A 24,619-nucleotide genomic window follows, 5' to 3' on the forward strand; every position below is an offset into this window, starting at 1 on the left:
AGTGGAGACAAGTGGAGCATAAGACAGAATGAAGAGATCCAAAGCTCATGTGAACCCAACATAGAAAACAACCAGAAGTAATGCCCTGGTAGAAACTTTTCTAAGGCCCGCCATAATGTTTATTTAACCGCAGAAGATGCGGCGTAGCAATATATGAATTGGTTAAAGTTGACCATTGAAGTTAAACCAATGAGACAATCCTGTCCATTACTTTTCCTTACCATGGACCATCGATTGGATGAATAGATGGGTGTGATTTTTGAGACATCAACCAGCCATGCTAGGGTTGTGTGTATAGGTGGACCCAAGTTTCATATCACCCCAACACACGTACTGTAGAGAGATGGCTCTACCGTGCTTTAGTTCTTCCAGCTCTACCATATCATCTCCCTGGAGCAAGTATGCTACCTACAAGCAAACATCTCCCTGACCGTATACACATACAATGCTACATTCCTCAGCCTCAAGACCTCTGTTTATGTGTGTCTCTACACAACACCTCTCTCCTTGCCAGCTCTGTAAGGTGATCTCAATCGCCCATCACATGTCATCAGACCAGTCGGTGAGCTCGTTTTCGTAGAACAGGCCGTCAACAAACTTATCGATGATGGAATCGACAAAGGCGTTGCATCCAAGGGGGAAGATACTGCCCACTCGATTCCGAGCCCTTGAAATCCAAGCAAAAGCAGCGGCGCACACGACAGCAGCCAAACATGCCGCCGCCGCTTCTTCGATCGCCTCGAAATCCATCTTCGCAAACAATGAGTTTCCAGTCGCTGCTTCCATAATCACTGCACCTACGAATACAATCTGCCACAGAAGGATTCAACAAAAAATGGGGTTCTTACCAAAGCGGATGTAAGTCCAACTTAATTGTAGTACTTGTATATAAAAAAAATACACAGCGAAGGACTCAATCACTGTAGACGTGACACACGTGTATGAGATCTGAGGGGTTTGCCTGATGGGCCCCATGATGGATGGAGACGATGGGATCCGAAAGTACACACTGATGCTTGACGAAAGTCACTGATTGGACTGAGTTTTGAGGACTATATATTGAAAAGTAATTTTGTAGTTGCTCGTATTCGAATCAGTGAAGCAAGATTATGATATCATTGTTGTGGCAGTGAAGACTGGGATGTGAGAGACGGTCTCTCTCTCTTTCCTTTTCCCACGAATTCTTTAATGATTGTGTGTATGGCCATGTACGATGAAGCCTACTTCGTGATGTACTTCTTTGCATATATTGCCACACGTTGTGTTCTATATAAGGAGGGTCAAAAAGGTATCATATTCTATAAATTTCATTTTTTGAGAACTTTTTTGTACACGTAGGAGAAAGATAAGTTTGGTATTTTTGCTTCTCTTGTCTACATCGGAGAAAAAAGCTCTGTTTTTCTTTTTTTCTATGCAATAGGTATATCGCTAAACTAAATAAATCTTTATGCTTTATCTCTCTACTTTTGTGTGATCTTTTTTTTTTTCCTTCTTTTTTGCTATTGCCTGCAATGATAATGCGTAAACGTTTTACCATAACAATTGATATTGGAACCAAAGTTTGAGAAACCTATTTAACAGAAGATCGATGTTTGGTGTTTGTTTTGTACTTGTATTTCAAATGGCTGGATCAGGAAATTTGACGAATCCAATTACGCATTGTGAAAATTCAAGATAAAAATGATGTTGGTAAAGAGGCAATAGGTAGTGTTGGGTTTTCGACAGGAGCGCAGGGACAACTATTGAAGTTGGGTTTATGATAAAATTTTGCCGAAGAAGGAATTGGCAGTGATGATAACAGTTAGATCTAGATTTCCTATTTGGCCGTCACCTGCAATGAAGAGAACTTCTGAATGTCTCCATTTAGGGCGTGCTTGGGCAGTGGGATTAGAAGGGATTAGGTGGGATGGTATTCATCGGGTCCTGTGCCGATTCATCTCTATGTTTGGGAAGATGGAAAAGCTTGAATTAGATTAGATGGAATTACATTGGGTCCATGCCAATTTCATTCAATGTTAGCAAGTTGTGTAGGTCCTACTATGATGTGTGGGCTATATCCACCCCGTCCACCCATTTTTCGAGATTATTTTAGAGCATGGGCCAAAAAATCAGGTAAATCTAAAGCTCAAGTGGACCCCACCATAGAAAGCAACAGAAATTGAATACTTACCGTTGAAAACTTCTTTGGGGCCACATAAGTTTTGGATCTACCTCATTTTTAGGCCCATGCCACAAAATGAGTTTACAAAACAAATGAAAGGTTTAGATATAACACACGTGTGTTATTCTTAGTAATTTCAAATGATGGTGGGTATATCCATTTAATGTACCACTGTATTATCAACAAAGCATAGCATTAATCTTATCCCATGGCAACAGGAACAATCCCTGCCATGGATAATAATTATGTTTTTTGAATCCCATCCCACCTAATCCCTTCTAATCCCACCGCCCAAACACCCCCTCAAGTTCTATTATTTTTTCACCTTATGGATATGATGGGATTCAATGGAATAGTCATAGCCAACTGCAATCTAACAAGGAATTTGTGAATCCTCCTTAAGTTGATGCTTTTCAAGTATTGTTTCAATACTGAAAACTGGTAATATTAGGTAGGCCGGCCAAACACGTTCACATAAGAAAAGTAAGGGATAAAGAAGTCTATCCCATCTAACATGCCCGAATTCCATGCATCAAACACATCCTTATCCTATTTACATAAGAGTAAAAGATATTTTTAAGTGTCAAATCTTATGAAAGTTAATCCCATGGCGTTTTATGAATGTATTCAAAATAAGACAGATTATTTGACAACAACAAAGAAGAAATCAGTCTTTCAGTGAATAGCAAAAAGTAAGAGCAAAAAAATGTTCAAATCTCTTCAATTTTTTATATTTTATTTTTGAACTCTACCATTTACTCCTACGCACTCTCACATACCGACATGGGCACTTGATCCATGTTCTCAGTTTTAAAACAGAGTACCCTGACCCTACTTTCAGGATTGAATAAAGGGTTATATTTGAAAAATGGTGGCCACTCATCCTCGTAACATCACATCGGTACTCATGTACATCTATCTAGATTATTCAAAATATGGGTCCACTTGTGGATGGAGCATATCTCTACAATCACACTGTTCCCGTAATCCCAACCATCCAATTAATGGCTGTCGAATGAATGGTTAGAAATAAAATGGCGAGTGTCCAAATTCCAAGGGGTAAAAAATCAGATGGTTTATATTATTATCTCGGTGCAATTTTTAGGCTGTGCTATACCTAAATTGTATTAGCGATTTGGACGGTCTGGATGGCCTTACTACTACGCCATGTGTACGTTTGAAGAGCCTAACACATGCACGCGATCCAGACCGTTCTACTGTTCGGCTCTGCTGGAGCATGCTATCCTGCACGTGTATCTGAGTTATTCCTTGAGCATGCTCTGCTGTGGACGGGTCACACCCAAAAGCATGCAAAGCGTCCATTTATATATCAGCAGAGATCTTCAAACTCGGTTGCTATGATCGTCTGATCGTGTATGATTTTTGGGGCAAGGCACATCCATGTAGGGTCCAGTAGATAAACAGTCCAGATCTTGCACAGGGATGGCGTATGAGTAGAGCCATGGATATGAGCAACCACCGGTCACGAAACAGATGGGCAAAGTCACCCACATGCGCATGCTAGCGGAGACAGTAAGAGAAGATATGCCATGGCGAGGCGACCGGAGATGATCTCGATGTCCTGACTCTTCCTCGAGTTCTCCATGTAGTCCAAAAGAGAAGCCAAGAACGGTGACACGTCAGCATCCCGCAGGGTCCTGATGATTCCGTCGCGGCCTGAGCCGTACAATCTGAGAGTACACACGCGGGGTTGGAGGACGATCTTTCCACTCTCAGGCGACGAATCGGCGGCCTTGAGTTTCGTAATCGCCGATTCTCTCCTCGCGATGGCGGGCTTCTGCGGCTGCAACTCGCAGAAGATCGCGCGAGCCGTCGCAGCCATTGCGAAAAAATCACAGAGCATCGACCGCACGAGCAGCCGATCCGCGGAAACTGGGATCCTGTTTAGTTGGATTCTTTGTGGTAGCTGACAAGTCCACGTCTACCGGGAATGTTTGCCGTGATGGCCTGATGTCGTTGGCCCCACCAGTGACGTGGCACTCGTTTTCGACAGTAGCGTTGTTTCCACAGAGAGTGCGCCGCTATGGTTGACAGCCACAGAAACACGGAGCCAGAATAACCCCATACACTGCAGAATATTCTATCCACAATATCCATCGGGACCGTTGATCTAGTGGGAGCTGTCGTGGATGATAATCGTTTAAAAACTACAGCTACTGGACAATCATAGCCACGCGTTTTTACACCTAACCATTTTCATTTTTTACGGTTTGATTTGATGACTGTCGATCCCTCATCCAATTGATGTGCAGTTGTACCGTTTTCCATCCGCATATGCGCAACAAGATGAACGGACGTAAAAGATATATCCTCCTTCCGGACGTAAAATGTTCATTTCCACGAAAGTTGCAGGCTCATATTTTGACTGGCCCCACTAAGAAATGCACCTTGCCTGCAAAATCTACAACATTTGAAGATCCTAGCCGTCGAACCCTCTCAAACGTTGTGCCCGTGTCGTGCCAATGCCAACATCCATACAGGCAGCGGGAACGGCCACTTCATGTCTATTTTTCACTATTACAGATGGAGATGAGGTGAAAACGAGTTAATACACCGTGCAAATGCCGTGCACTTCCGTCATCCCATGTATTCTCATAAGATACATCGGTCTGATCTGGAGTCGTTGGATCCAGGGCCATGTATCTAAACCGTTCAAATGATGTGCTGCTCTACGGATGGATGTTGTCAAAATTTTATCTTATGATAATTTAAAACTCTTGCCTCTTGAATATTCATCATGGATACTTTAACCATCCTACAGCTTGCCACTGTTTTCAAAGGTTCGCTATCTTCTAACCAGGAAGATCTTTCCACGAGGTCACAGCAAGTCACGTCTAGGGGTGTACATCGGGCCGAACTGAGTCGAATTGGGCTCAACCCGTCCCGGTCCAGTCACCAACCAAATCCAGCTTGAACCCGAACTCGGCTCGGTTAGCAATCGGGCAAGTTCGGGCCAATTTCAAACCTTACAGCAAGTTCATAGGTCGGGCGGCGTTCTCACTTCTTTGTGTCAAATGGTTAAAATAAGGATTTAGAAATACACACACACACACACACGGGCTGAACTGAGACCTGTTCGAATTTGGCCCGAACTCAGTTTCGAATTGAAAAAAATGGTTCATTCCGGACTGAACTCAGTTTCGAGTCGAGCTTTTTTGGGCTGAGTCGAGCGAGTTAATCGGGCTAGCCTGGTTCGTGTACAATCCTAGTCACATCATTCATAAAAGTTTATTAAAAAAATGCTTTGAAATGTGTTGGCAGGTATGCGGAACCCGAGCTCGGCATAATCACCCACCAGTTTGTACGTGACTTAAATATACCATTCATTTATTATGTCAGCTGAATTTAAGGCATGAGTAAAAAAAATTGAGGAAGATCCAAAGCTCAAGCGGACCACGCCACAGGTAACAACGGAAATCAAACGCCTACCATTAAAAACTTCTTGGGGCTATTAAAAGTTTAGAATCAAGCTGATATTTGTATTTTCTCCTTATCCATGTCTGTGTGACCCTATGAACGGGTTAGATGATGAAAAAACCTCAATGTGAGTTTAGTGAAAAAAAACAACTTTCAACAGTGGATGAATTAAGGTCACTGTTTCCTTTTGCGTAGGCTATTTCAGTATTGGATTTGTCTAATTTTTTAACTCATGCCTCAAAATGTTCTAATAAAATAGATGGACGGTGCAAATATATCATATACATTGCGGTAGGGTCCATAGATTTAAGTTAACACTTTTGTATCGAATTTTCAAATAGAATTACTCTCGCATTTTCAAACAAGGTTAAAAAGTAATAATTACTCATTTACCAGGATTTACCTGTATCATGGAAATCAAACAGGCCCTTAATAACTGCAATTTTTTTAAAATACTTTGAATTGCGTCGGCAGGTGTGCGGAAACGGAGCCCGGCAAAAAATGTCTGCCCCGTTAGTTATTGACTCACCAAACAAGGATGAGAGTTTCGCTTTTAATTTGAAGAGCAATCAGCTTTAAAACGTGACACTCATCCACGTGCTGTAGAAAAACAACGTAAATAAGGTACCATAGCTCATGTGGATTTACACATGGTGTGGCCCACCTGAACTTCATTTCTGCCTGAGTCTCTCCTTTTTTGGGTTTAGATTTTCTTTGAAGGTTACAGTGGAATATCTGATCATTCATCAACCTCCCTTCCACCGTGGTGCCCATCCAATTAACTATTTATAATGTCCACCATGAGATCCACTTGTGATATGAAATCAAATGCTTGACAATAAGATGCAGTGGGTTCGAATGGCTCCAAAGATGTGAAATTTCACGGGATTCAACCACTGCAATATCCCTTGCACTAGAGCCGAATAATACTCTAAATCCATGGCTTGTTTGAACCGTGGGATGAGGTGGCATGGAATTGTATTTGGTCCCATGCAAAATTTATTTGTTGTTTGAAAATGGCGGAAAGGATTAGATTGACCTAGATACTGTGCCATCCAGTCCCTAAAGGTGTATCTATCGGCCCCACATTGATGCATGTGTTTTATCATGTGCCATCCAGTCCCTAAAGGTGTATCTATCGGCCCCACATTGATGCATGTGTTTTATCATGCCGTCCATCCATAAGCATCCTTACGCGTGACGTGGCCATGCAGCAAGAAATCAGCAAGATTCACAACCCAATTATATAGATAAATGGGGATTGGAGGTCAACCATAGGCTTGTATGGGTGCTAACATGGCCTGTATCTTTCACCAAACCCATTCAAAAATTCAGTCGTTCAAAAACTAAGGTAGGCTATAACACTTTAAAATTTAAGGTGTTGGCCTGAATTTACATTGTTCCCGCAACGTGGCCCATTTGAGTTTTTTTTTTAGTGGGGTAATATTTTGTTTGTAAAGAAAAGATAACGGTTTTCACTTGACTTATATCCCAGCAACCGCACCGTCGCTGCTATTCCAACGCTCCGTCTTGTATGCCGATGCGATACTCAGGACAGAAGATGTGGGCCCGCGTTCATTCCAAAAAAATGTCGCGTGTTGCGAATTTCAAGAGAATCTCTATGATCTGTCACATCAATCAAGTCAAGTACATCATCCATACCCCAAGCCACCTCACCCTATTACAAGTACAAGCACCCATTCCCTCTTTCCCTCACAAGTCAACTCTCTCTCTCCCTACTCATTCCCCTTTTACACAAAATTCAAACTAACCCATGCATGCCTTCTCATTCCCTTTCTTACAACACCCACTCCACCCATCCCTTATCAATCCATCACTTCTCTCTCTCATTCTCTAACAATTCTCCAAGCTCCTAAGAGAAAGCACCCAACATCCAAGCTTTTCCAAAGCCAAGTGTGGCCCACTTTCCTACTCCCTCTCATCTCTCATCTCAACCCTCCATTCTTCATCAACCTCCATTACGATCAAAGCCAAGGAGCATAGGAGTCCAAGGAGCTAAAGAAGGAGGCCATGTGTGGGTGATTCGCTGTTGATTTTGAATTTTAGGGGCCACTTGTTGTGGGACCCACTTGACGTATGCATTGTATAGGGAGGGCCCAATAGTGGTGGGGTCCCTCCCCTTCACGTTTCTCTCTCTCTCTCACCCTTATGATGGAGTGGGCCCCACTAATGTGTTATATCTACTTCGTCCATCTGATGGTGTGGCCCGCCATATTGTAGGTGATGATCCACATCGTCCACCGTTGGGACGATGGGAATCCCACCCACCGGACCACCCTGATCCATAACTCAAGTGGTAGAGTGGGTGAAAGATACCTCGTTTCAACAGAGGTCTGGGTATTGATGCTTACTGGAGGTGGCTAATAGTGAAGTGTGAAGTGCTATTAAGCCTTTTGGCCCTACGTGGGACCCACCTGATCAACGGATTGTCTGGTGGTCGTGCTTTGTGGGCCCCACCTTATATGATATATGTGTTATGTCTACACCATCCATCAAGGACGGTGGTACCCCACCGTGTATTACGTCCACGTCCAAGCCGTATAGGGCCTAGACGCTGGACTGAACTATGCTAATATATATATATATAGTATATGGTGGGCCCCACGTATGGACCCACCTGTTTTGAGATATATGCAATATATATAAGTTTATGGTGGGCCCCACGTGGGGACCTACCTGTTTTGAGATGAGATGCTCATTAGGTGGACCCCATGTATATACACCGTCCATCCATCCAATCCAGACCGTCCAAAGGTCTGGATGTGGACTGCATTTCTGCCCCGTCCGTATGTGGGGACCACTGTGATGTATGGGTCTTAGCCACACCGTCCAGATGGCTGGACAGTGGGCCTTACACCTTGATATATGTGTTATGTTTAAACCGTCCATCCATTTGGCGAGCCCGTCCAAGGTGGGCCACGTACGTGGACCCACCCTAATGTATATGGTTCATTTAAACCGTCCATCCATTTGGTGAGCCAATCCTAAGGCTTGGGGAGAAAAATAAGACAGATCCAGTATCAAGTGGACCACATTGTAGAAAATAGTGGGATGGAGCATTTACCATTGAAACCCTTTGGGTTGCAGAAGTTTTGAACTAATATGATATTTGTTTTTCCTCTAAGTTCAGGTTTTTATGACCTTATGAACTGTCTAGATGGAAAATACATGCTATGGTGGGCCCTCTAAATTTTTAATAGTGGGAATTATTATCACCACTGTTATGTATGATCTGGTCCAGATGATCCTTTGGATATGATTCGTCTCTTTTTTTTTGTGATATTGCTCTAAAATGATCTCTTAAAAATATATGAATGGTGTTGTTATACGTCCCATTGATTTGGCCCATTTGATTCGGCCCATTTGATGTGATTGGGGCTCTTTTGGTGAGGCCCGATGCGATGTACTTGGGGCTCATTTGATAAGGCCCAACGTGGTATATGAGGCCCTTGTAAGAGGCCCGATTTGTTGTATTTGCGGAGGCCCTACATGATGTATTGCGACCCATTTGAGTAAGGCCCTATGCGTATATACCCCTTAACTGAGGCCCATAATGTTGTACATTAGGCCCTTGTGTGAGGCCGTGGGCCCACTGTATGTTTGGCCCTATGTGGGCCACTTATTAGGAGCAATGTTGGTTGAATGTCCACATTGATGGGCAGTGATGGTTAAATGTCCACATTGTGACCTTCCCTTTGGCCTGATTAGGCCCATTCTCATAATTCTCTAGTGGGTTAACCTAAATTATTGAGCCCCGTTGATATTGCTTGATCCATCATTGGCCATCCATCTATAGACCATGCCTTGCGTCGAGGCTGATTATGATTGTCGAGGCCGATTCCGATTGTCAAGGCCGATTGTCGAAGTCGATTATGATTGTCGAGGCCGATTCTGATTGTTGAGGTCAATTCTGATTGTCGAGGTCGATTTTGATTGTCGAGGCCGATTCCGGTTGTCGGGGCTGATTCTGCTTATCGAAGCCAATTTCGATTGTCAAGGCCGAATATTAAAGCCGATTATCGAGGCTTAATGTAATGTATAGGCGGCCCGTATTTAAGGCCCAGTGTAATGTATATAAGGCCTATGTCATGAGGCCCATTATGGTGCATTTGAGAGCCAGGCGATGGAGCCTGTTGTGATGTATATTAGGCCCATGTGAGTGGCCCATCGTGATGTGTATTAAGCTTTTGAGTGAGGCTCATGGTGTTGTATATTGGCCCTTATGTGAGGTCATAAGTCCACTATATGTTAGGTTTTATGTGGGTCATTCCTTGGGGGTAATGTTGGTTAAATGTCCAGTCTAGGCCGATTGTCGATGCCGGTTATTGATACCGATTATGAATATGTGACAGCATAACATCATGATGCATGCTCATACACACCATCTGTATGTTTATTATGAGATGTGAATAACCATTGCATATGTCACAGTACAGATGGTTTATGAGACTCCCTGATAGGTGAAGCTATCCCATATGAGCGCATGGTATGCGCAAGATTGATGCATGATTGGACTACATGACTCATACATATTGCATTATGTGATTATGATTACTGTACGCCCTAGCGACATCAGGGCTGTGACCTCCACAGGTATGTCGTGAATGGCCATATGAGCACAAAAAATGTTTGGTTTGAGCATCTGAGCATTTTTGGATGTCCGTGGGTGAAAGTCCCTAAACCTCTGAGGTCAGGAGACGCCTTAACGTCTAGACCGAGTGGATACATGAGTGCCCGAGTGCCGAATACCAGGAGGCCGCGTCTCCCACTATTTCGTGGTCGGTTGGGAGGGGGTGTGACCTTATCTGCCTAAGGGTAGTGGGCATAGCTAGGCTGAGTTTGACCAGCTCGTGAATGGGTCCGTTATCAACGTGCCGGGTAGATATTGGCTGACCACTGGTCAGGCGAATGGTGAGGTCTCTGCCACTTGCATGGTCGCGCGTCAATGGGCGGCGATTGCATGTAAAGTGTACTAGACCCCGGTAATGATCCCATAGATGTACAGTACTAATTTGTGGACTAATTGAGCAGTTGTATACTCAGAATTATACTCATCCATTTATTCATTCACTATCCACTTGGGATGGTGGTGTGCAACTAATTGTTATGTATACTTTCGTAATGGCCAGGATTTCGGTTGGGGCGCGCGATTAACCTGAGATCAGAAGCTTACCACATTGAGTCTATATATTCAAATTTATGTATGAGACTAGTTTGGATAGAAGTCATTTGTAATAGGCCCTATGCATGCGATACCACGTATTATCATCCCGACTTCACACTACAGCTTGGTCATTTCATTCACACCACATATTACATATTGCATTACATCCTCGGCATATGACATTTTGGGTTGCTATATTTCTGCATTCATATGACTTAGATGAGGCTGATGGTATTCGTAGCTCTTCATAATTGTGTATGGTATTGCATCATTGGTATCTGATATTTGACTCATTATGTCTCCGCATTGCATAACTGGCCTACATTACTTTTTCAGTATATGACATTGGCTTGCTATGTCTTTTCATCGCATATCCTGAATGAGGTTGACGATATTTTGATGGACTTGTTAGTATTTTTGCTTATTTTGATATTGTATGGTTCGTGAACTTACCAATATTTTCGTTTACTCTAATATTACATTCTAAGCACACATATACTGCTCACACACTTACACTACCTTCTAAGCTTTTTATAAGCTTATGTACGATAGATGCGTGCAGATGACGTTAGGATGTAGTCGTAGCTGAGCAGGAGCAGGAGCGTGCAGCCGAGTCTTGTAAAGATTTTATTATATGCATTGTAACATCTTGAAAAAAAATTCGTATAAAGACCCGAGCACCACCTCAGGCAGATATCACTAAGGACCAAATCCTTTTGAAATTAGACGAAAATTATTTAAGTACTAAACTGAATTAATTAGTAGTTTAGCTTAAATCGCTTTCTACACGATCTGGAAGATCCAAAACAAGTAGAATCGCTAATGCTACATTATCTAAAAATATGGGGTCAATCTCTAAACCCAGTTGCTCTCGGGAGCATCTTGAAACTCCGTATCGGACTTAGACCGCGCGTTGAAAGTCCGATTAGAGTGAAACTACACGCTTATGACCGCCTTACTGGGCTTAACAACCATCTCAGAAATCAAGTTATAATAGTATCTGAAAACGTACAACTTGAGCCCGGAATGAAGTGTTTGAGAAACGCAAATATCTTTAGAAAAATGAGCTTAAACTTAAGTGATTTGGGCCGTTCACTTGCAAGCTAAATTTAAGGTTTCAAACCGTCAGATTTTGACCCAATTACACTCTCGGATTAGGAAAAATTTTCAACACATGTCGATGTATTTGTGGCCCTGATCGAGTTCTGATGACCGTTGAACTGAATCAGGTCCTTCACGGTCGATCCACTGATCCAATTGGACCAAAATCCTAACCTGAATTAGATCCAATGTCAGGAAACTTTCCATAGACCGTATGTAAGAAATTGGCCTCCAGATGAACTCCTTTGGCCCGAAACAAACGATTTTTGGCTATAACCTAAGTATACCATGACCCTAGGGCCATTGAGCTCACTTTTGAGCCTATATAAGGCCCCTAAATCCTTTCTCTCCCATGCCATGCGAATTTTCTAAACCCTAGGAGAGAGAAGAGAGAAAAGAGAAGGAAAGAGTGAGGAAAGTAGAGAGAGAGAGAGAGATAGTTGCTGGAATTCTTCCCTGTCGCTCCATGGGCGGAATCGTCTCTCCCGTATCGCTATACCGGCGATTCCGGTTCTAGTTTTGGGTAAGAAATCCTAACCCTAATATGTTTTAGGCATCTAAATAGAGTAAATGGTGAAATAGCTAACCTATTTCATGCTATAGGTTGTTGTTGTGCCGTAAACGAAGACTTAGTGTTCAAACTGAGTTCGATATGAGTTTACCGGCGAAAGGTGCGGACTATAAACGTTTAGGTTATGATTTTCAAGGCTTTCAATGTCAGTTAATGATTTATGACTGACTTGATTACTATCACATGTGTTTAGATATGACGTCTTCCGTATACTACATATATATATATATATATATATATATATAAACTATGTTGATTTTTAATGCATTCTACATGTTTGTTGAAATGTTTGAATGAATATGAAATTATGATTTGTATTTGTTATGATTGATGTTTAAGAATATATGATTGTTATACCTATGACAACTCCCTTGTGAAAGGAATCACTATAATATACGTTATAATTGATTTATTATATGTATGTTGATAGGTGTAGTATAAGTGTTTGATTAAATACTTGAATGAAAAAAATACTCGTTGAATGTATTTAATGAGTGTGTTGAGATAGGATTCTCAATCACCTTATTTATAGCTACAGTTTCCTTCACGTAACCTATCTTACTACTATGTTATTTATGAATGAAATGCCTGTGTATTACAACATATGTTATTCGTTTGTTAAAATGCTCAAAGGAGAATTATACTTAGATTCGTTGTCACATGCTGTCTTTGACTATCACGTGTGAATGTTATTGTTTGGAGTATGACTGGGGCTACGATGTAGTCCAGGCAATCGGTAAGGGTTTACGATCGGTGGTCGAATTGTTTAGCCACGATGGACACATTTGATAAATCCGAGTCATACGATGATTTGTCGACAGTGGTTAGGCCACGCGGAGTGCTTACGCGCTCCATGTTGATTAATTCAACGTGCGCTCGTACCAATCGAGCTTGTCAAGTAACTTGATTGACCTAATGTATGTTTACCATGTATTGACGCTACTGCTTAAATCTAAGGTATTAACTTACCAGTGAAAAGCCTGTTTAACCTTGGTACCACGATCCGTCAAGACTCATGAGCCGGGCATGGTGGTATGAGACACCGTGGTCGAGTTGTCGACCTACGCTTGGGCGATGAGCCTCCCCGTAGTGACCAATGAGCAAACCAAACTTGTGAGCTGAATACGGTAGCATGAGACACTGTATTCGAGCTATCGGCCTACGATCAAGTGACGAGTCTCTCGTAGTGACCTCGAGTATACACTAGGACTACGTTAAGGTGATAAGCCTTTTCGTAGTGACTTCGAGTATAAACTAGGCATGCGCTGAGGTGACGAGCCTCTCCGTAGCGACCTAGAACTGCTATCGTATGGGATTAACTAGGATTGACGACCCTAGATGGATCATTATTTGGGTAAATGATATAAAGGGAGGTGCCTTAGCTTCCCAACCTGCTGTATGAATAGGTCTAATTAAGAACTTGACTAATCGCGTACATGCACCGCATTGCATGTGCCTTTGGCGTAGGAGTTGAGCACAGTGAAAGGGGTGCATGCCGCGATCGTGAGATAATGTCGCAGAGGGAGTGTAAGCGAAGACATGCATCATTAACACATCATTCTTACATTAACCAGAGTACTTAGGAATACTTGTTGTATTGCTTTATCATTACTGCTTGACTGAATTGATAACATGTTAACCTTTGCCCTATAACTCCACTGAGTTAATCACTCACTCATACTCTGGGACTGTTTTAAAATACCAACCACACTCGGTTATAGATGTAGGTGGCGACGATGTCTACGCTGCTGCCTGGGATTTCATAGACGAGGAGGAGGAATTCTCATATATTCAGCTATCAAGCGGGTCTATGTAGACCGCGTTCTGATCGACGGGATTTCAGTCACTATAGGGATAGTTGAACATTTACACTTTGTATTTTTTATTTTGGAACTAAACATGTAATTATTTTACCTGGTATCATGTTCATACTCTAAGGACCTACAACCACTTATATGCTTTATATACTTATTACAGTCTTCCGCTTGCGTAATTAAATTGTCTTTGGAGTATGATATGCTGATTTGATATAATCCCATTCATATTTAATGCACTAATACGGACAATATTTAATCATTATTATCTATGTTGCATAAGTGATGCGTTGGAATTCGAGAGTTGAGCGTCTGCTCGACCCTCGGATTTCGGGGCGTTACATGTATGTATTTTTCCCTTTCAGCATTGTACTTAAATAATTATATTAGTTGATATGTGGTGATGATGTTGTTCTTGTGATTTGAGTATACTTGTGATTATGCTTTTTACGAGACAAATTTATATTGAAAATCTCTCTTATAGGATCTCAGGATCGGAAATTGGCATAAAGGCGCCGGAAGTCGAGAATTAGGTGCTATGGAGGTTGTCGGCAATCGGAAATTTTGTGAGTCCGGTTTCCGAATTTGAGGCATGACATAAGAGATTTTGATCGCTTGGCTCGATTAATCGAGAAACTCTGTTTTTATACAGTTTGACCTCTAGACAATTTAAGCCATGTTCAATCAATAAATGATTACAAGTGATATTGAGTGACCGATGTTTAAATCAATGGCGTACATGATTTTGCATAATTGTATGGATTGCATCCTATTTCAGGTGTAATACTATATATAGGGTGTAAAGTGGATTAAGGTATTCTAAGTGATTCTAATCCGTGCTAAAATGTTTATAGGATTTGGAAAGAAAAATACAAAAGGTTTTTTGAATTATAAGAATATCAATTTTTTTTTTATTTTTTTTTATTTTTTTTTGTACTTTTCGTTTTCTTTGTAATTGTTAATACTTTGTGCCTTAGTTTGGAATGCAACCCACGGATCAATCAAGATGCAAGAAATTAAACATGATTTTCCAGCTTCAGGCAAGCCGAGGATCCCAATTCTAACTGTTTCTGTTAGGACGTCATCCAAAAACTGAGGCAGTACTAAAATTCGCGAAGGCAGCACGGCAGTAAAAAAACAGCTAGGTAAACCGGCTACTGTTGAAGCCTCCGTAGGTCCACGGTTATAATCATTTGCCATTCAAATGGTTCATGCAGTCATATCTAGTCCTACGTAAAGACATGAGATTCAAATCTTTAAACTGACAATCCTTCGTGTGTAATGTTGTATTCTGCTTTGAGTTTTGTATCTTTTAAGATCGCGTCTTCGCATGACTTGTCAAAACAGATGACGGTGGTAAACATAGCCTATCTTTCGAGACCCTGTCTGGAATGCAATCCACGGCAATGACGGGGATGGCTTGCTTAGACCATTTCCCACTAACTTCATGGGATGAGATATTAGGTAGGGCTCAATGTGATGTTTGTTAGAAATCAAATCCAATCATCCGTGTTATCAGCTTATGTTAGGATATAGTGCTGAAAATGTGACCGATCAAGAACTAAAGTTAGCCACACGGCAGAAAATTTGTAGGCAGAGATGCTTACCGATGAAACCTCCCTGAGTACCATCGTTATTTTTATATGCCATCCATGCTGACCACAGGGTCATTCCAACTGGGATGAATTGAAAACACACAAATATTAAGCTGATCTAAAACTTATGCAGCCACACTAGTGTTTCAGCGGTGGACGTTCAATCCTCACTGATCTACCTCATTTTTAGTCTCATGTCATGAGCATGATCCGCCAAAACAGACGGACGCGGTGAATTTCTCGCAAGTATCATGGTGGGCTCCACCTGGCTCCCGTCGCAAGAAGTTCAGGCTTTCACGACGCGTTCCGTAATTAAGACGCCGCTGACTCGACCTTTACACGGCAAGATGTTGCACACGTGTGCCGTGACTCACCCCTTGGGAAGCGGATTGGCTGGTGTACCACACATCAGCTATATAGCCCGTGTATTGACGTCGGCAAGTTCTGTGGGTCCCATCATGAGGTATGTATTATATCCAAACCGTCCATCCAGTAGGAGATCTCGTCTTAAGTCTTGAACGAAAAATAAGAAAGATCTAAAGATCAAGTGGACCACACTGAAAAAAGCAGTGGGAGATTGAACGTATACCATTGAAACCCTTTAGGGGGTCACAGAAGTTTTGGATCAATATATTTGTTTTTACTATTAATCCAGGTATTTTTGACCTTATGAAGAGATTGGATGGAAAATAAACCTTATTGTGAGCCCTACGAATGTTTTAACGAAGAAAATCATTATCACCGCTGCTATTTGTAGTGTGGTCCATTTGAGCGTTGTACATAATTCATTTTTTGTCTCATGATCTAAATTGATCTCTAAAAATAGACGAACGGTGTGGATATAATAAATACATTATTTTAGCGGCAATGTAACTTTGATATACTTTAAACCGTTCGTACAACACGGAGCTCGATGAGCGTCAGCGCTGGTCTTTGCACGACACGTACACCAGCTATATGGCTGATGTGTGGTACACCAGCCAATCCGCTTCCCACCCCTGAATCTCTCCTGGAGCGAACAGCGGTAGCATATCTAGCTGCAATGGGAATACGGTGAAGATACGCGCGACGATAAATTGAAAAAGTGAATCGCGGACCCATGCCACGTGCGGGATATGGTTAACCACTGGATGGTGAAAACCTTGAAAATGACACGAACCATGAATCTGGCCCATTTTTCCATCAGGTGGAGCAGCCTTAAACGAGTTAAATGAACGGTCGGAGGAGAAATTACCAATGGCTGGTATTCACCGAGAACGAGTAATCCATGTGATGAATGGTGCAAAACCTTTAATTCATAGGTAACCCGCCAATTAAAGGGCCCGGATTCGTCACAAGTGTGCCGTTTCAGTACGTATTCCGTGATTCACCTACTCGAGCCAGAATTTATTTCGTGTCCGGACCCTTTTTTTTCTCGTATCGGCAGCCGAATCAGAAAAAACCGAAACAGGCTTCCGCTCTGGAAGAGAAGATCTCGCTCTCTGTCTCAGCGTCTCTGCAAAATCCTTCGTTTCTCCCTTCCAGTAGAAATTCAAGCCGCTCAAATTCAAAATTCTAGGGTTTTTCTCCTTCTCTCTTTCCATTTGAATTTTCTCGATTTCATTTTCCAGACTTCCATTTCTTCTTCTTCTTGATTTCTTTCATTTCTTCTCTAGGCTGGATTTTTTGAGGTCGAGATTGCTGGGATAATCAAAGAAACATGATGATACAAGATCTCGGCATCGAAGCCAAAGAGGCCGCCGTTCGGGAGGTGGCTAAGCTGTTGCCGCTTCCGGAGCTCCTCGCGTCGATAGCTTCGATCAAATCCGACTACGTTCAACGTCAGCAGGTACTGAACTTGTTCAATTCTCATGAAATGGGACCCGAACCCGTTACAGACTTCAGCGAATTCTTCATTTCGTATTTCCGTTTGATTGGCTGTGAGGTACGGCAGTGCGGGGTTTTGGTTTCGCAGAATAAGATTGAAACCTGAGGGGATCTTTGCTCGGGTTGGAACTTTGTACTTGTGGGCCCCACCTTTGGTGTTCATTTGGTGGGACATGCTGTGGGCAGATGCTGGACTGGGAATCTCCTGCATTGAACAACCACGGCCATCTGATTGGTGGACCTTTTTCCGTGGTGTATGAAGAGTTGGATATGTTCTACTTTTAGCCATCCATTTGCTTGCAAGTTGGCTTGGAGTTATTTGCAGCATCTTCCATCGAAGGTGGGGACCACCAGATAAACAGTCATGTGTCACTGAAAAGGTGGGGTTATCTGTACAGAATGCTGGACAGAGCTAAAACACTGCTAGTTTGAGCCGTGCATTGTATCTTTGTCTTTCTTGACTAAGAAAATCAATTTTCCTTCCCTTTCCCCCCCTTCAGAATTCTCTGTGCTTCAAGTTAATCTTCTCCCTTACACTCTTTGCTCTTGATCTTGTTGTCACAAGGGGTCAAGTGTCTGACAATGCAGTATAATTGCAAATTAAAGAGATAGCATATTCGAGCCTCGTTGATTAGTGCGAGTGGTTTCTCTCAATGTGATTTCTGATTTAGAGAAACACATTAAATGGGTATGCATTATTATTATATTATCAACAGCAAAAAACTTGTATAAAAGCATATGTAAACGCTCTTACGACTTCAAATGGGAATCTCTTACATGGAGGATTGGTATTTTTGGGAAATTTAAATAAAAAATGTCTTCAAACACGCACCAAGAACTTTTAGAAATTGGGCTACATAGTAGTAACTCTCTCTCTCTCTCTCTCTCTCTCTCTCTCTCTCTCTCTCTCGCATGAATGTATGGATGGTGGGTTTATGTTTTTGGAAGTGTTGAGTTTACTGTTCACATGGAGTTTTAATTGGTTCTTGACTTGTGTACCGTTTATTTATTTGGACAGTAGTATTACCTTATAATATGAAGGTTCTGAAGGAAAGTTTATTTTATTTATTTCCATTCTGTCAGGCAAATGATGCACAACTCAGTACAATGGTTGCAGAACAGGTACGGCTATCCTCATTTTCCGATCTCATTTTAGCGTTAGTGTAACCGTTAATGGTTTTTCAGCCGTGGATATTGTTCGCAAGTGATCATGTAGAGGAGGAATTATATGATCCTCAAGTTGAAGATGTGCATAGTATTACTCGGGTTGTTATTTTATGCAAGTGTCACGCCCATGAGTGATTCATACCCTTGGTCTATTGGTCCCTACCATTGGTGGATCATGAGCTAAAAATCTCCTTTATACAGCAATCCTAACCTTTCAATTCGTGGCCTGTATATAAAAGTTTGAGAACAGAAGTACCTCAAAGGTCCACATGCAAATGAAGAAGGTCCAAGGATTATTAACTAGAATTATCCAATCTGGGTTATTTTGGGCCAGGGCACATCCATGTTGGGCCAAACAGACAAATGGTCTTGACTATTGAAGCATGACCTCGCACGTGCAAACTTAAAACTGAGTTTGCAGTGCATATCCTTGGCATGAGGATCATATAATTCATCCGCATAGAAAGATGAGAAATTCTTAGAAAAGCAGGCAATTTCATATTGTGATCACTAACTTTGGATCAACACATGCTTTCTTTTTAATTAATAACAAACTTAATAATGAGACAGAGATCTAAAGAGAACAAAATAAAGTATGAGGAATGCCACCATTCTTATGAAAGATTTCACATTTTATGTGGTGTTGTTAAAAAGGATGTCTTAAATCTGAAAAGTTCTGGAAAAAGTTTGACTAGTCGAAAGCAAGTTCGACTCGAAGTCCAGTAATAATGTTTCTGAAATTTTCGAGGTCTTCGACCAATCGAGAGACAGGCTCAACCAGTCGAAGGGGTCCTTTGACTAGTTGAAGCCTAGGCCTGACCAGTCGAAGGTTACGCAGAAGCGTAAATTTGAGGCGGTTTCAGAGAGGTGCGTAAGTGAGGCTTCCTAAACTATAAATATGAGTTCCTAGGGCCATTCTAAGGTATGCTAAGGCTTTCTAAATGTATTCTAAGGGTTTCTAGAGGGGTTCTAGGGTTTCAAAGGGTGTAGCAAGGGTAAAATTCGAGGTTGTTTGAATCGGGTAAGTCCTTTCTCTTTGTAATTTATGCTTTCATAGTGGAATTTTGTCGCTTTGTGCCATGGTTTTTTCTCGAAAGGGTTTTCCATGTTAAATCTGTGTGTTCTCTTGTGTTTGCTTGGTGCCATTGGATTGCTATCCTAGATCCATCTCTTTGTGGTTACGCAACACAAATCCCAACATGTGGCTGAGGAATCAACCAACTTGTTAGCCTGTAAATAAGTGGTTAAGAAGAGAAATACTGCCAACTGTCCACATTCAACTGAGAAAGGCCAAAAATTGGTAGCTAGGATTACCCAGCTTGGAAATTTTTGGGGTGTGGTACATCCATGGTGGGTCGGATAAGACCAACAATATCTCAGTCTATTGTACCCTAAAATCCCAAGGACTGTGTCTAGCAAAAGCATCTCGTTCCAAGATGAATACATGATTGGATTGGTTGAGTATTCCGTGGATGGGACAACTGAAGAAGATGACAGGACAAATGCTGTTGCTGTGATATGGTTGACCATCTATGATAGTGACGAGAATACACAAGCTATGACAAAGATGAGTATGCTAAATGAGATCCTGTGAACAGAGGGAAGGATGCATCCCTGTTATTTTTAATTCTCTGTAAGGTTAGCATCTTATCTTCCGTGCTAAACATTTTGTTTGTTTGGGGGGATAATGTCTTTAGTATCTCCAAGGCCGAGTTAGCCTTGGCTGGTTGTAAGCATTCGTGTTTTTGTTTTGGAAACTCTATTTCCATTTCGTAATTGAATTGTAATCATTTCCTTCTGAAAAAAAAAAACAGACCGAGGGATCCAAATATCAGGCGGGCCCCAAATCAGGATTTTAGGGGCTGATCTATCCGTTGGGCCACTTCCACAAGGATCCAATGGCTAAATTTTGACGTGTACGTTTAATTTATGGTCTTCAGGCCAGATATAAAGTTTCGAGCCGAATGAATGGTGGGAACCCTGTGATCTTGCATTCTGGACGACTTTCAGACCCGTTTAAACCCAATCACTTGATCTTCTCGGATCTTTGGCGTGTAAATTCCTCGATCTTGGTCCCCTGGGGTCCGTCCCTTGCCTTGGTGACTTCAGAGCATCAAATCCACGCTTTTAGTACCCCTTTTCAGTCCACGCTCGTAAATACACCTTGCATCACAAACACGATTAAAATAGGGCGTTAAACGGTATCATGCTCGTAAAATCAAGTAATAACTGGGGTCTAATATGCAATATTTGACCCTCAACAGCTGAGTTCTTTGGAAATCAGAGGGATATGTACTTCAAAGCCATGCATCATGTGAAGAGGGTCACAGTTGTGCATCAACTTGTTTACATGCCACCAAGTTTGCAATCATGGCACATGAACATGAGATCTAAGTTGTCAATCAGTTGGGACAAACTCTTTTTATGCTCTGGAAAATCTTTGGGCAAGTTTTTTGGTGCCATTTGACTCTATCTGACATTGTGGAACATCTGACTAGGGAATCGGCCTGGAAAAAAGGGATTTATATGGTGGGACCCACGTGATGGACAGATTGGATCTCATGCCATGGTGATGGTGTGTATACGATGGACTGCCGTATACACATACATGTATGAACTTACCACACCGTACCTATTCCTTTCCCCTCTTCTTTTATCCCAAGGAAAACCGGATGCTACTGGTTAGCTTTTTCTTTGAATGGAGCCAGCAGCCATGTGAACCAATAAGAGCGCAAATTGCCCCCAAGGGGTGAGCACGTAAATTTCTGTAGCTTTGGTCAATTTGAAATACAAAATACTTTCTTTTTATTTCCCATGATAGGGTTTTTCCTCAAGTAGTGCGATGCCCTAGAAACTTGTTGGTGTGACTCTGTCAGGCCCCATGTGGAACAGTTCCACAAAGCTCTCCTTTTCTTTTTCTAATGGTATTCGGCTTCAAAAATCTGATACATTAAGTAGCATTATGCAATTAGTTTATTTCCCAATCTTGTTGCATCAGATCTCCTTTGAATGGCTTGTGTGGTTGTAGCTGTCTCTCAGCATTTGAAACTACACACACACACACACACACACACACACACGAATGAGAAGGTCTCAAGTCCAACTGGTTGGACTGTAAGTTACAGTCCATCCAGTGGATAACTTCTAACCTTTCATTTGTGTACGACACCCAACCCGTCCAATCGGTGGAAGATGCAACCAGTTGGACTATAAGTTACAGTCCACGCAGTGGATAACTTCCAACCTGTCTCCCCTCCCTCTTGCTCTCTCTTCCTCTTCCTCTCCATTACACTTGGGGTCTTGCCGAAGATGCAAAGAGTTTGAAGTTTTTTATATAGCCTACACACAACATGCCATCTGTGTGGAACTACAATGCCTTGTGGTGACATTTGATCCAATCATCATATTTGGATCTTCATTTTAGTGTCATCACCATCACCATCATCATTGTTTAAGCCTTATCACAGTTAATTGGGGGCAGCTACATGAATCTTGTTCCGCTCGGATTCATGATGTGAGTTATGGCATAAATTTGACACTGGCTGCCAACCAAATGCAACCCTCCTTTATCGAGGCTTGGGACCGGCAATGAGAGTGCAAAACTCCCACAAGAGAAATGTCAGAGACTATTACATAGGGTGATTATGATCAACCACTATCTAATAGTCTACCACATAGGTTAATTACAACCAACGAGTTTTAGACTATTTTACAATCAAGCACATTGTAATAGACTATTTTAGCCTTTGGGAGATAAAAAATCAGCTTGATTTGCAACTTGTTTGGGCCACATGAACCAAAAACTAATGGAGTGGAAAAGAATAAAGTTAAGGTTAATGACCCACATGAAGTATGAAATTGTCTGATTTTTTTAGGAAGAACTGACCATTCTTTCCAACCTTGTGGAAAGCTCAGATCTCACTCCCGTGTTTCATATTTGCACAATGCCCGTGTGTGAATGTGTGTGAATGTGTACGGACACATATGAGCATGGATGTGTATGAATCTAGAGTATCAAAATCTTCCTCCTTTACACGTTGTGACGATGCACTGACAAGTGTTGTCATGGTGGACGTGAATTTCCTACAAACTTGTGGGGCCCTCTGTGATGTCTTTGTAATATCCACTTCATCCATCAGTTGGGCCAGCTCGTTTTAGGAGCTGATCTCAAAGATCAGGCAAATTAGAAACTCAAGTGGGCCACAACATAGGAAAAGGCGGAGATGGATATGCTCACTACCGAACATCCATGATGTTTATGTGCCACCCAAGCCCTTCATAAGGTGAGTACCACCTGGACGAAGGTAAAATATAACTATCATCTTAATCCAAAACTTTTGTGGCCCCAAAAAGGTTTCATTGGTGGGTATCACATTTTCATTATTTCCTACAGTGTGGCGCAATAGATATTTGGATCTATCTGTTTTTTGGGTTCATGTCCTAACATTAGTTGCCTCAACTAACGAATAGAGTGGATGTTATAAAGACATCATAGTTCGCCCCACATCACCTTTTGTTGCATGGGCTCCCTGCAAAATTCTCATGTAGCGAGTGGTGGAGGCGGCTAGACTCCCGAGTTATTTTTATACCATTTAAGAAATGGTGGTGGCTTATTCTTATTACATGTGGTACCGATGTTCAGCCATCCAGAGCATCCAAATTGAGGGCCCCATTCTAGATGGGTATATCTCTAAATTGACTCGTATTAGATAATCCTAATGATTCACATTGTCGGTCCCATTCTGGATGGAGCATGTCCCTAAAATCATATTGATCAAGCAATCCTAACCATCCAAATAATGGGTATCAGATAGATGGTTAAAAGAAAAATATTCAATGGCTCAAATTCGTAGGAGAAAATAAGACCTAGACAGGCTTTAACTGCAAACAAGCTTGTCCTTGGCAAACTTGGACAAGTTTCAACAAACAGCAGATAGGCCTAACTAGGACATCATTGACCTAGCTAGAGAAGACCAGGACAAGCCCGTCCTAGACATGCCGTCCAAGATTGAACTTTTGTTTCTACCAAACAGGCCCCTATGCTTTCTCTTTAGTTCCAGCTTTACATTTTCCTTTTAGGTGAAGAATCTGAAGATCCATCTGTATTCTTGCATCGAAAGTGGCAGTTTCATCTAGATTCATCGCCCCGTTCCCCCTAATCAAACCTCAGACCTTTAAATTTCATTCTTTTGAGGTCTGCTATAAGAAATTTTAGTTTCAACACGATCCTTTTTAATTTCTAAGCATGTTTGGGATTCTCATGGTTTTTCTGGAAACCCATCCACCTCATTTTCACTTACAAATGGACGCATTTTGACCAATAATGACACTTCTGCAGGTTGAACAGGCACAAGCTGGATTAGAAGCCCTATCATCATCTCAGAAGAAAATTAACCAGCTCCGAGAAAACTTTGTGTCCATTGAAAAGTACGTCTTGAACATTACTTCTAGGGTGATAGTTTTCTTTCGTTATCTCTCACATATCTGATTTTCACAAGCAACTCATCTGGTGTTGTAGTATCCATTTTGAGGCCATGCTTGTACTGGTTATGTGCTTATCTGACTTCTCAATGTCTCAGGTTGTGTCAAGAATGTCAAACACTGATTGAAAATCATGATCAGATAAAACTTCTCAGTAATGCTAGAAACAACCTGAACACAACCCTAAAGGTTGGTCAAGACTTCTTTCTTGAATAGTGTTTCATGATTGTCTGGCAACTG

The 24,619-nt window shown here is 41.8% G+C and overlaps 2 protein-coding genes across 5 annotated transcripts in view; one reads left to right on the forward strand and one right to left on the reverse strand.

Moving 5' to 3' along the window:
- Positions 1-402: 402 nt before the first annotated feature.
- Positions 403-4,089, reverse strand: LOC131242174 (stress enhanced protein 2, chloroplastic-like). The gene is made up of 2 exons (XM_058240640.1): positions 3,711-4,089; positions 403-810 (listed from the first exon to the last, which is right to left on the reverse strand). Exons 1-2 carry the CDS (start codon positions 4,023-4,025, stop codon positions 541-543), a joined length of 585 nt encoding a protein of 194 aa, XP_058096623.1. The 5' UTR covers positions 4,026-4,089; the 3' UTR covers positions 403-540.
- A 13,168-nt stretch (positions 4,090-17,257) lies between these two features.
- The window catches only part of LOC131242175 (exocyst complex component SEC6-like), a 40,347-nt gene continuing 32,985 nt past the window's right edge, over positions 17,258-24,619 (forward strand). The window contains exons 1-5 of one of the 4 annotated variants that reach the window (XM_058240645.1): positions 17,258-17,424; positions 17,521-17,693; positions 18,815-18,853; positions 24,237-24,325; positions 24,478-24,568. In XM_058240645.1, coding sequence (XP_058096628.1) covers positions 17,565-17,693; positions 18,815-18,853; positions 24,237-24,325; positions 24,478-24,568 — 348 coding nt within the window. In that variant the 5' untranslated portion in view covers positions 17,258-17,424; positions 17,521-17,564. Of the gene's footprint in view, positions 17,425-17,515; positions 17,694-18,814; positions 18,854-24,236; positions 24,326-24,477; positions 24,569-24,619 lie in introns of all 4 variants that reach the window. The other 3 variants (XM_058240642.1, XM_058240643.1, XM_058240644.1) reach the window with 3 other exon arrangements.

Source organism: Magnolia sinica, chromosome 4, assembly GCF_029962835.1.
Source record: "Magnolia sinica isolate HGM2019 chromosome 4, MsV1, whole genome shotgun sequence".
Lineage (NCBI taxonomy): Eukaryota > Viridiplantae > Streptophyta > Magnoliopsida > Magnoliales > Magnoliaceae > Magnolia > Magnolia sinica.